The following is a 12,029-nucleotide window of genomic DNA, read 5'->3' as shown; positions in this document are numbered from 1 at the left end:
AAACTTGTTTTACGAGACCACTTGAAAAAGGCTGGGTTCACTCAGTATATTTAGCTGGGCTCGCACTTTCACGCAAAAGGTGGTTAAGCCTAAAGCCTAACCAACGTCACAGTTGTCGTGATCATCAGACACCACAAAAGGTGTTAGTTCATCTAGACAGCAGTACGGTTGCCATGGAAGTCGGGGTCCTTTATTCGTCCAGTCTTGGTTGTTTTTTGGTGCATCTATCAAAGTCTGCGCTTTGTCTTTTTGATGAAAGATTTGACACAAGAAACCTAACTTTCTTCACTGCCCTTGCTTGGGGATCTGGTACAAAAGGCCTAACTCACTTTAGACTCTTTCCTTAAGGCGCTTGATTGAACAAGCCTTGTTATCTGTGGGGTCATTAACCTTGTGTTTAGCTGTTACGGGTTGGTCAGTATCTTGAAAATTATCAAAATTACTGTTGTAATCCTTTATTGTGTTTAATATAGTCGCTGATTAAGTGGATGCAGCGACCATATTCGAATCCCCTCTACCTTTAAGTGTCACTGGTGATGAGAATGCAGACTTCAACTGAAGTATTGCCTTAGAGGAAGGCTTAACTGCAGTACTAAAGGGTTCGGGTAAATACATGCAACTATTGTGTAATGTAAGGACACCTGCTGATTTACATACTTTGTTGTATAGGCCACACTTGAAATCAAAACCAGCGGGTGCCAATTTGCTTTTGTCAGTCGTGTCTTTACTTTTTGCTGGCCATGTCGAAAACATAGGGTTTGGAAATAAAGATTCCAATCTGTGGTGTGTGTATGTGGTTTTTTTTAACTCACCTTTCTGAACATTCACTTTGGACTTTTCTGCTGCTGTATATTCGGTAAAACAGGTAATGTCAAAGATTGACTTTCGCTAATACATGCTAAAATTTCTACCTTGGGTGGTGTTAGTGTGTAAACAAAGCACAAGAGACAGATCTCAGGCAACTCACAGGTCCCAGGCAAAGACCCCTTTTCTGGATATTTCTAACACAACTACCTCGTTTAAACCAGCTGCTGATAATGCTGCGAAGAAAATATTCAAAGCTTGATATGCGCATATGAGTTTGTCACCCAAATACTCGCACTAATGATGGACTCCATGGTCCGTGTTTCAAGTCGGTTTATTTAGAGTCATTAAGCCAACAACCTAAGCGAATAAAAAATATACTAGGCGAATTCCTCCTTTGTCTTTCTTCGTGTGAGACAAGAAAAGAAAAAGATGCACTAACTTTGCGGATCAATTTGCTCACTCTTAGGTTTTTTTTTTTTTTTTTTGCAATCTCATCTGTTGATCATTTTATTCTGACGTAAACCAGTGTTTTTGCATCATGAACAAGTAGAGAAATTCATTTTCTCTTTTTCCAATTCCTTTTAAACGTTAATCAAGTCTTTGAATAAGTGATTTTATGTTTAATTAACCACCTTTCATACACCGATGTGTGCTAGTTCAGCAAATTAATGCAAAAAAAGAAATTAGGCTTTTTTATTTTTAAAATGTGACGCGCATTTTTGCAGCAGGGGCTCGAATTTTAGTCTTTCCACTTTTTTTAGTTTGAATAAAATTTCCGTCTTTATTTATTTTAACCAGCAATATGCTTCGCTTATTGAAACCTAGCTTGAGATGGACGACAAGAAGTTATAATTCGCTTGCACAAGCACTTCCAGTCAGTGGCCAAAATCGCGCTAGACAGTCAGCGGCAGCGTTTCGACCCTTAGCACCGTTAGTCAGTCCACCTGCAGCAGCTAAAGCCAGTAGTCCTGTTGTACAAAAGCCAGGCAGTCGATCCCGTCGCGATGAAGAGATCAGCTCACGTTTTATTACTTTTGTGGATGAACAAGGGCAAGTGCATAACCGTGTTCGAGTCAGTGATGTTTTGAATGAGTTTGACCGGTCCAAGTATTTCTTGGTGGAGGTAGACCCTTTGGCTAAACCTCCTGTGTGTCGATTATTAGATAAGAAGGCGCTCTTTGAAAAGGAAAAGCAAGGTAAAAAGAAGAAGCAGACAGCACCTGAATCAGTATTGAAGGAAATTGTGTTTGGTTGGAACGTCAGTGATCATGATATGGAACACAAGTTGAATAAGGCTATTCAATTTTTGGATAAAGGAAATAAGGTTAAACTTGATATTGTCTATAAACGTGGTCAAAAACGTGTTGACAAGGAAACCCAACAACAAGTGATTGCCACCGTTTCTAGTTTAATGGAAGACTACAAAATAGCTAAACCACCTGCTTTTAATGGTAATAACTGTTCTATGCAATTCGAAAGAAAATAACTCTTCATATCCCCACACACACACCCTTTCCCTTCTCTCTTTGTACACTTATCATTATATTATATAAAAAAAACATTTTATTTCTTTCTACATGGTGGCATGAACTGCCTCTTGTGTTTCGTTACGAATTTGATTCTTTTCTCTTTGTTGAGCAAAGAACTTTTCTAATTGGATAGGATCGATAGGGTAAGTATTTTGGGGTGCAGGAAATTTTCTAGTCTTGACTTCTTCATGATACTCTCTTAGAGCATTAGTAATAATTTGATTCAAGTTACAGTATTGTTTAGTAAATTTGGGTACAAATTTATCAAATAAACCTAAAGCATCATTCTGAACCAAGACTTGACCTGAGCATTGTACACCTGCTCCGATACCAATGGTAGGTACCTTGAGTTGTTCCGTAATATATCCTGCCACTTGTTCCGGGACTGCTTCAATTACCATACCAAATGCTCCAGCTTCTTGTACCGCTAGCGCATCCTTTAATAAGGCTGTGGCCTGTTTAGCGGTCTTTCCTTGTACACGGAACCCTCCTAATGAGGATTGTCTTTGAGGTGTAAGTCCGATATGAGCAAGTACAGGAATACCCACACGGGTGATACGACGAATGGTTTCTGCCATTTCCTCACCGCCTTCTAATTTAACGGCCTGTACAAATGGAGTTTAAATTGTATGTGTTACACAAATGAACATTTAACTTACATCGCAATGGCCTTCCTTCATGAACCGAAGAGAGACTCTGACAGCATCATCAGGGCTGGCTTCATAACTACCATAGGGCAAATCAGCAATAATGAATGGAGCTTTACATCCTCTTGCCACAGCACGGCAATGATGCAACATGTCCTGGTGATTACGGTATGAGTTATAAAGTTCCTTTTTCCCCCATTGTTTTTTTTTTCTTTACTTACATCAACAGTGAGAGGATTTGTAGAGTCAAATCCCAAGCTGACCATGGCTAAAGAATCTCCCACCAGACAAAGATCAATCCCTGCTTGGTCTACCACAAGACCCGAAGGATAATCTTGGGCAGTCATCATGGAGATGGCTTCTTTACGACGATACATGCTTTGAATTGTCTTGATTGAAACTTTAGCCTTGCCTATAATTATTATTATTTTAACGGGGTAAGTTACACAAAGCCCTATTTAATATAAGCCTATTTTTTTTTTTTTTTACTTTGGACGGCTGTTTCCATAGGTCGGCTCGAGTAGCATCGATGACCGGTAAGACTCTTTGAAAAGGCTCTTTGTGCTAAGGTCTTTAATGTAATAGACATTTTATAAAAAGAGAGGAATAATGTTCTGCGCTTGAGTGAGAAGGGAGGGAAATGCAGCTTTGTCAGCCAGTTTTAATAGAAAAAAGAAAATATTTTTTTTTGATAGCCAGCTCGGTAACGTGACTGGTTTCATGTCAACGCTGTGTGTAACACCGTCAGGTTTTGGCGAAGGCATTCAACGCAGCATTCTTTATAAGTTAAGCCAACCGTATGTAGAAGGGGTGCTTTGTGTTCTCAATTGACAATCGAGTGTATTACAAAAGATAAATTATGCTTTGTTATTACAAAACCAGATGTCTATGTATGAGTTCGAATATAAAGAGTACTTTGTCTGATTATTAATTGACAGTTAAATACAGTTCAACATCACACTTTTCTAGTTTACGTACAAATAAATGCTCTGAATTGACAGTTTATAATAGAATGTTTGTACTAAAAGTATGTCTGTATTAAACAACTAAGCCTAGATTATGTAGGTGTCTCCGCTTCTTAATTGATATTTAATCAAAAGAAGAATGGTCTCTGCTCACAATTATAATGTACAGATGAGACACATTGAACAATAGCATAACAACTGGCAGTTTAAAGAGTAGATTAAAAGGTGTTCTGTTTATTAACAGTTAAAAATGTATTATAAAAATATAAAAAAAAAGTGTGTGTGTGTGTGTGTGAAAGAGGGTTATTATACAATTATATATATAAGAAAAAAAAAGGTATGAGGTTTATGAGAGTAAGGTTATTTAGAATTCGATATCATCTTGAGCAAACATGCCACCCAAAGCAACATTTTCACCTGCCGAGAAAGCAGGCATACCTAAGTAAGGACAGGTGGAGCATCTAAAGGCATCACCCAAAGTACAACTACCACAACCCTTCTTCTTTGGTGTAGGATCCACTTCGACAATTTCATCCTCTTGCATATCATCCATCATATCCAATGAAACCACGCCATTTGCTTCTTCTTCTGCTCTACCACATGTACAATTCTTACAAGCCTTTCTCTTTCCATCAGTCAATTCGCAATCATCAGGTCGACTCAAAGATTCTTTACTAGGCTTTACTCGATCCGATTCATCTAATAAAAGGTCTTCATCCTCAATATCATCACTATTCACACTAGCCCACACCACTGCTTTCTTGACGGTGCCAGTAGGCTTCTTTTTGAAATTTAACTTCATCTTTTGTCCTACTTCGTATGCAGGTTTCTTGGCTTCGATGTGTGTAATGCCAAATTTACCACTGAGTCGACTCACTCCTTGCTCAATCTTGGTGGTACCCCACAAATGAAAGAAGGCAGCCAGATCTTTATCAGAGACAGGTGTGACCGACTTGACTGTCACGTCTACAAAACCTGCCAATTTCAACATGGACTCTAAATCGCCTGATTGACGTGTGATGGGACAGATCGTGTTTGCCAAATCCACAAGTAACACAACTTCTTGCAACACAAGTTGGCCGCCTGACGTCAAGGTCGTCAAGTAACGAGATAACATGTCGGGTGTGTGAATCGAGACAGAAGGCGTAAACAAGTTGGAGTAAATCACATTGTAGCTTGACTTGTTCAAGGGAGCTTTTTATGAAAGAAAAAGGATGTCAGGGTTAGATAAGAAAAGCGCATGCGTTAAAGTAAAAAAAAAACAAGGATTACCTTCTGCAACACGATCCATCACCTCAAATGAAACTTGTCCAGTTTCTCCTACTTTGGTTTGAGCAGAGTCCTTGACTTGAACAAATGTGTTTTGGTCAACAGTTGCAGGTGCAACGAATAATGCCTTATCTCCAGTGTGAAGTGAATCAAATGACATTGTTAATGTAAGTAATTTTTTTTTAGTAAGAAAAAGAAAGATAGAAAACTAAAGAATTTTTTTTCTTTCCTATTTGTCAGAAAAAAAACGAGTCAACCGATTAATAATAAGATTTCATTGGCTTACATCATCTTTGCTTCCTTCTTGATTGGTTCCCGACATGAGGATCTTTTGTGCGGGATCTACTTTTTATTATTGTTGTGATTGTTTGATTTTACATCCTGTCTTTGGCCAAGCCATTGATCTACACACTGTTACAATTCTTCATGCTGTGGCAATGGCATTTCTGACATGGTCTTTTTTTTTTTCTTAACCATAGAGATAAAGAATGTAAGAGAGAAAAAGATCTAGTGTTACACACCCACCTTATCAAGGTTTCCGATAAGAGTTATCCAACCTATGAGGAAGACCCCGTACCCTTTTTTTTTCATTAATGTATATACTAAGGGTCATGTGTGTAATGGCCACTCATGGCTGTCTAAAATTCGAGATTTATTTATATACAGTGAGGACCGCAAAATTTTGTCACTTTGAGAAAAATTAATGTCAGCCTATAGCCACGACTTTCAATTTTTTTTTTTCGTTATCAGTTTTGATTTATGTATAGTACAGTTATCGATCGCTAAATAATTTCCTTTTACATTTCCATTAAGATCCATGATATCAAGCAGAGCATTCATGAATCCGATAAAGTGCGCAGTTGCCGTATCGATTCTGAACTATCTTGCGGGCTGCTCTCTTTATTATCAACAATATACTCTGTAACTGGCTCTTCTACAATAAACCAACCTAAATAATATTTTTTTTTCTCTTTGCTACTTTATTTTCTTGCTTGTAATTGTTACATGGAAGACGCTAGATGCATGTATAGCCTTAATCATCGTATGAGATGGGCTCTTCGTTTTAGTTGTCTTCAATATGGAAGACGTTCCAGTATCTGCTCTGGCCCAATCATTTCTGGAATTCATATAAAATCCAGCTTCATCGATAAACATATAGGACTTTAATTCTTAATTCGGGAAATGTCTAGACATCCGTATTTTTTTCACATAAGTCTTTACGTCGACTGGCATGCCGTATCGTCTAAACTTCATAGGATGATCGATTTTTGTTTTCCATAAAATACGCTTCACTATCCTTGGGGGGTTTTTTTTTGCAAATGTTTCTATTTTAAGTAAAGGCCCAAACATTATGGCTGATTAAAAATCATTCTGACATAAGCTCTTGTTTATCACTTTTTTGATTAAACCATCTTATTAGACTCGTTCACACACTTTTTTTCCCTTTTGCTTTTCCTTTAACATACTTCTCTTTAAATGAAAGTTAAAAGGTTGATATATAATAATTTTTGTATTTTTCAAGAAAGACTAAATTATTAGTTCTTTTTTTTTAAAAAGATACATTGCAATTCTTGTGGTATTACAGCTACGGCTAGTCTTTGCTATAGGATGGTCCCTTCCTTGGGTTTTGGAACCCATAGTAGGGACGGTGAATAGCAGGGGTTGCACTCTAAATGGTTTTGATTATATTTGCTTACTGGTCTTGGCCAGGATTGCTGTAACTGGTATAAAAAAATCCTTTTAAAAAAATTCGGAGGTCTAGACATTTCCTTTATTCGAAGTTGGTTTTTTGTAGTTCTAAGAGAAACTATATTTATGAAAAACGAAAAGCTTAATCTTCCTGGTAAGTATTTTCCTTTTCCAATCATTGTTAATTTGGTTTTAATTTCTTTTTTATTTAGAATTCTGGAAACAGCCTGAGAAAGTTTGGCGAAATATTACAAAGTACGACCTTCGCTACTATTACCAGAGTGAATGTACCTGTACCAAGGATGAAGCACACCAATCAGATCCCCAAGATATTCGGTACCTTTTAAAGAAGGCCAAAATCAATACTAATAGCTACAAAGTTCTTAAAAGCTGTGAATCGGTTGCTAAGATATGGCATATTAGTTCAACTATTTATGCAGGTTGCATGAAAATCATGTCAACAGCCACTTCTGGGACCATGTTGAGATCCAACATTTTTCACAGGTAAATTCGAATGAAATGCTAGTTGAGGTGAAATCTCTATTATAATATAATATAATTATCTTTTTGTTTTTATTTTACTTAGTCTCTACTAGCCCCAACTAAAAAAAGAAAGTAGTAGCATTACTACTCCAACTGAAGAGGGTAACTGGTGCCAATTATATTCGTTTATGTATTTGACAAATAATGTGAAATAAACACCAACAAAATTGGAGGGGATTTGCTTAAAAGAAAGAAATACTACCAACAATTATGGTGTATTTATTACTGGTATGATGGAAAAAACTATCAACAGAATTAGTGTCAAAACCCCCATTTGGTAGTTCCACAAGCTCACATCGACCAATATATTTGGCTATGCGTAGGGTGGAAAAAGCAACACTAAACAGTAAATTGGTGCTAAAACTACTACGCTTCCATTTATAGTGCAGGTCTCTGGACGATGTAATTTATGTATGTATATAAACGATAGAATGTTCTTGTTATAGCCACTAATAAACTCGTAGACAAACAATAGAGTCTGCACAAAAAGGAGGATCAAGACATGCGATTCTGTTCAGACATTGGCCGCCATGAGCGTTGGAAAAGAAGATTATGAAGCACAGATTTTTATTTGTTTATCAAACTTGTAAATTCACGTTGTATTATTGTTATATATCAGTTATATGATACTAATATTTACAATCATTTAGAATACAAAAACTTCCATCCCGAAGTCTCTTGTCCGCCACAACTATTCGTGAAACAGAATTGTGGAGCATTGTTTTTGATCCTATTCTCACAACATTGTTCTTTGATCCTGACCGTGACATATTAATTACTTTATTAGATGGTTACTACTTTTTTTTTTTGCATGATTTTATTAAAACAGGCGCTAATATTTGTAACATGTAGGACTAACGCTGTACCTGAAGATGATTGTGCCAGGAAAATAATCTGCGTACAGCCTGATGCAATGATCTGTGAAATCGATCAGCTTAATTAGGGTTGCACGATTGGTTATGGTGAAGCCAAAATAGCAGAGTCAAAACCGAATATTGCAGGTTTAGCCAACGACCTTTTGAGATTAGCAAAGTATGTTGGAGAATCCAACACAGGTGCTATTCTTGTTTTCCAGATCCATGGTATTAATAACATAAATTCCGGTTATTGTGTTGTGTGAGCTACGATTTTTTATACTGCGAATTTTTAATCTATCTCTTTATAAGGATAAAATTCCAAAGTTTATATCACTTAAAAAATGCCAGATAGTTCATTTTACACCATAGTAAAATTATTTGAAATGACGTTCCCAAGAAATCAATGTGTTTACAAACAGAAAAAATATTGGATCATTGATTTCCTTATATAAAGTATTTTGGACGGGATGTTGTGTGACAAAACAAGACGAAGCTGAACTGAAAGAACTTGAATTTTCGAGCTTTGCTATATCAACTATTCATGATATCAAGGGTGGATTCATGAATCGTTCGCAAGAATGCCCACTTGAATACTAAAGTAAGTATATCATACCGTCAAGTTTAATTGTAAACTGTTTTAACGACTTCAACAATAGCCCATAACTTTACCTACGCTTTAAATAACTATAAAGACGGTCTTTTCTTTTATATATGAAAAAAGAATTCACTTTTAATAAAAAAAAAAAGCCTTCAAGCAATATTAATCTTAGTCTGACTGATTTTTTTATCTTTTATTTTTCTGCGTTAAACAACCATTAATTTTTTGGTTACATTTAATTTTCTCAAAGTGACAAAATTTACCGTTCTCACTGTATATGAATTATCTTTTCGATGCTGATGCTGCTGGTGTTTCTTTAAATGCTACAGTTGCTTTCAAGACTGCAGCCACCATCATGTAAATACCTTCGCTTACAAACTCATGCAGACGATACTTTTCCTCTGCCTCTAAAACATACTTGATAGACTGTATACTCCACTCTTGTAACCTCTCTATAAAATGGTAATGTGCATTTATCCACATCAATACTTGTGCGATGTAACCAAAGATAAACCAAACAAGATCAGGAAGCGGGGATTTCTTGATCAGGATCGCTACAGTGACTGCTGTCTCCACTAGGGATTGTCCCCACTGCTTGAACTGATTCATGGCATGGTGTTGGTGATCCATAGAGGGTGGGCTCTCTCTCGCTACACTCACGATACCCACTTTTTCTTGTATACTCTGTAATTTCTCTCCAATTGCTCTTTTTGTATGCATATCGGTCTTGTCTAAATAATTAATTAAAAAAGATACGCGTTACAGAGAGCGAGTTTTTCTGATATAAAAAAAAAGTGATGGCTTACTAGGCAAAGCCATCAAGACTTTATCGACACCGGTCAAATAAATGTCTAATGCCGTGGATTCATGTCCTTGTTCGTACTCATCGGCAGCAATAGAGACTAATTTCATGCCTTGTGAAATACTATGTCGATCAATATGCCCCCCTTGACTAAACGTATGATCCTTGATTTTCTCCGCTAGTGCACTCATCTCTAATGTCCAGGACGTACTGGGTGTAGGAATAACAGGTGGATCGTAAGGTGGTGGTGGCGGAGAACTGTTGCTATATCGACTGGAATCAATCGAAGACGGCGGTGGTTGTGTGCGCTTCGACATATTTTCAATCTTGATGGCTGAATTATATAATAAAGATGACACCAACGAATTCATTGTATTTAGTAAAATGTGGTGGTAAAAGAAAGAGAGAAAGAAGATAAAAATCTTTTATTCTTTCTATACTTCAGCCTCAACCCGGTAATCAATTATATACATATGAAACGCATACACCCTTTTATTTCCCTTGCTTGTTTGTATATCAAGACTTTTTGTAAACTGTGCATTTTGATCAGCTGTGTGGGTAATATTGAAAAGCCGCGTATATCCAGAATAAGGTACTTTATCAGAGGAATGTTGGAGCGATAGCACGTCACTCACTCACACACATGATGAGCAAGATGTGTTTCAACTTGCCATTTATCTCACTTAAAACCACTCTGTGTGTATGTCTATAGGAAAACGTGGCTTCTCTTTTTTTTTTTTTTTTTTTTTTTTTTTTTTTTTTTTTTTTTTTTTTTTTTTTTTTTATTACCAATGCGTCAATATGTCAATTAAGAAAATCAGCCCCTCATTCCCAAACACAACCCGACGCTTTGGTGCGGGACAGATGCAGATTTTTTCAAGCCTTTGTTTATCCTATTACTTTAGGCTCGATGTAAAAAAAAAAAATTGTTACACGAACCACATGCTTTTATTGAAAGGCCACTCAACAAACAAACATACCGTCAATCGGACACCTCGTTGAAAAATATCGGTTACCAATATGAACTTCAATGAGTGCATTGGAAATAAACAAAGTCGTTCCTTTTTTCTTTTTCTTACAAACTATATACTTCATTCATATCCATCTAAAAGAAGCTTTCATGTAAACTTTATATCTCAAAAATTCAAGCCGTCTCGAGGTCGATCATCAAAATTCAGGTGACCTGTAACTAGATCAAGGTCGTAAATCATCCAATAGGCTCGATCTTACCTTAGATAACTACAGAAAAGAGAAAACTAGCTCTTTGCCACTGGAACAAGAGTTCATTTGGGGGTAACGGAGCGAACAACTTAACAATTTCAAAAATGAATCTATGTCACCAGTGTTAGTTGAATTTTTGTGTAGGTGTGTGGACAAAAATTTGTCGATTAAAAACCAGAATTACATATCAAAATGATACTCAAATATGTCACTAGTCCTGAAAACTCTTCCATCTGTAGAAAATGCTCAGATGTTCTGTTACTGTTATTATAGTAAAATCATGGCATCTTTTTTTTTTTCGGTCATTTTATACTGAACTACTATTTTTTCTGCGCAATAGACAAGTACGCTTATTTCGAGAAACTTTCAATGTACAATGGCCAGATGTGTAGGTTCTTACACGCAACCATCAAACTTCCAATTACACCAAGAACATTAGTGGCTTATATACAGAATACACCGAAAATCTTAGCTTGGCAACAAACAGTGGTCGACTACACACTTACACATCATATTATATATTTTCTTGTGTCCCGACTAGCGCCTTTCTCTTAATAGGGTCACTGTATTGCAGATATTATTTCTCAATGATAATGGAATTCAACCCATTCTCGAGAAAAGATCTCTTAGAGGCACTATACCAACCGGTTTTTCTTGCTCCTGTTAAACAGATTTCAAGGTATACAACAAAAAGTTGCCGAAAAGGAAGGATATCTTTGCCAGCAACAGGTTAAAGAATTAGTGGTTGATTCTAAGTAATTACGGACAGTGTTCACATGTAAGAAAGGACGAGTTTGAAGAAGATGGAAAAAATATTGAGTAAGAGTGGGAGGATCGAAATCCTAACTCTGGATTTCGGGCATGAAGTCTATAGATTACAACGAAGCAAAAGGTCATTTTATTCGATTTCACAGTAAGGTATCTCTCCATATTGATCAGAGGCTAAACTAAATTGCTTCGATAAATTAGACATGACGCTGTATATTGAATTGGCCTTTAAGGTACAAGACGGTCTTAGAAAAACGTCGTGCCACTATCGAACTGCCGACAACACCTGCCGAAATGAAAGCATGCTTCGACCAAACTCAGCTGCTTTTCTCTT

The 12,029-nt window shown here is 36.7% G+C and overlaps 5 protein-coding genes across 5 annotated transcripts; 1 reads left to right on the top strand and 4 right to left on the bottom strand.

Moving 5' to 3' along the window:
* Positions 1 to 330: 330 nt before the first annotated feature.
* EV154DRAFT_557577 (uncharacterized protein) lies at positions 331 to 753 on the bottom strand (the record flags this gene model as incomplete). Its single annotated transcript, XM_051605439.1, has 2 exons — positions 331 to 422; positions 519 to 753. 2 exons carry the CDS (start codon positions 751 to 753, stop codon positions 331 to 333), a joined length of 327 nt encoding a protein of 108 aa, XP_051463666.1.
* Positions 754 to 1,490: 737 nt separating this feature from the next.
* On the bottom strand, positions 1,491 to 3,608 carry EV154DRAFT_541172 (ketopantoate hydroxymethyltransferase-domain-containing protein; the record flags this gene model as incomplete). Its single annotated transcript, XM_051604473.1, has 5 exons — positions 3,473 to 3,608; positions 3,205 to 3,395; positions 2,996 to 3,139; positions 2,519 to 2,941; positions 1,491 to 1,586 (listed from the first exon to the last, which is right to left on the bottom strand). Exons 1-5 carry the CDS (start codon positions 3,570 to 3,572, stop codon positions 1,491 to 1,493), a joined length of 954 nt encoding a protein of 317 aa, XP_051463665.1. The 5' UTR covers positions 3,573 to 3,608.
* Positions 3,609 to 4,212: 604 nt separating this feature from the next.
* EV154DRAFT_597637 (cytokine-induced anti-apoptosis inhibitor 1, Fe-S biogenesis-domain-containing protein) lies at positions 4,213 to 5,436 on the bottom strand. The gene is made up of 2 exons (XM_051607003.1): positions 5,221 to 5,436; positions 4,213 to 5,142 (listed from the first exon to the last, which is right to left on the bottom strand). Exons 1-2 carry the CDS (start codon positions 5,375 to 5,377, stop codon positions 4,313 to 4,315), a joined length of 987 nt encoding a protein of 328 aa, XP_051463664.1. The 5' UTR covers positions 5,378 to 5,436; the 3' UTR covers positions 4,213 to 4,312.
* Positions 5,437 to 8,479: 3,043 nt separating this feature from the next.
* EV154DRAFT_409921 (uncharacterized protein) lies at positions 8,480 to 8,903 on the top strand (the record flags this gene model as incomplete). The annotated part of the gene is made up of 2 exons (XM_051595371.1): positions 8,480 to 8,531; positions 8,761 to 8,903. Coding segments are annotated over 2 exons (195 nt in total), but the record flags the coding sequence as incomplete, so codon positions are not given.
* A 202-nt stretch (positions 8,904 to 9,105) lies between these two features.
* EV154DRAFT_489446 (uncharacterized protein) lies at positions 9,106 to 10,132 on the bottom strand. Its single transcript, XM_051599299.1, has 2 exons — positions 9,711 to 10,132; positions 9,106 to 9,635 (listed from the first exon to the last, which is right to left on the bottom strand). The coding sequence occupies exons 1-2, from the start codon at positions 10,075 to 10,077 to the stop codon at positions 9,187 to 9,189; spliced, it is 816 nt and encodes a 271-aa protein (XP_051463662.1). The 5' UTR covers positions 10,078 to 10,132; the 3' UTR covers positions 9,106 to 9,186.
* Positions 10,133 to 12,029: the final 1,897 nt, after the last annotated feature.

This window comes from Mucor mucedo, assembly GCF_025094135.1.
Source record: "Mucor mucedo strain NRRL 3635 chromosome Unknown EV154scaffold_1, whole genome shotgun sequence".
Taxonomy (NCBI): Eukaryota; Fungi; Mucoromycota; class Mucoromycetes; order Mucorales; family Mucoraceae; genus Mucor; species Mucor mucedo.
This window is presented reverse-complemented; position numbering and strand designations above follow the sequence as displayed.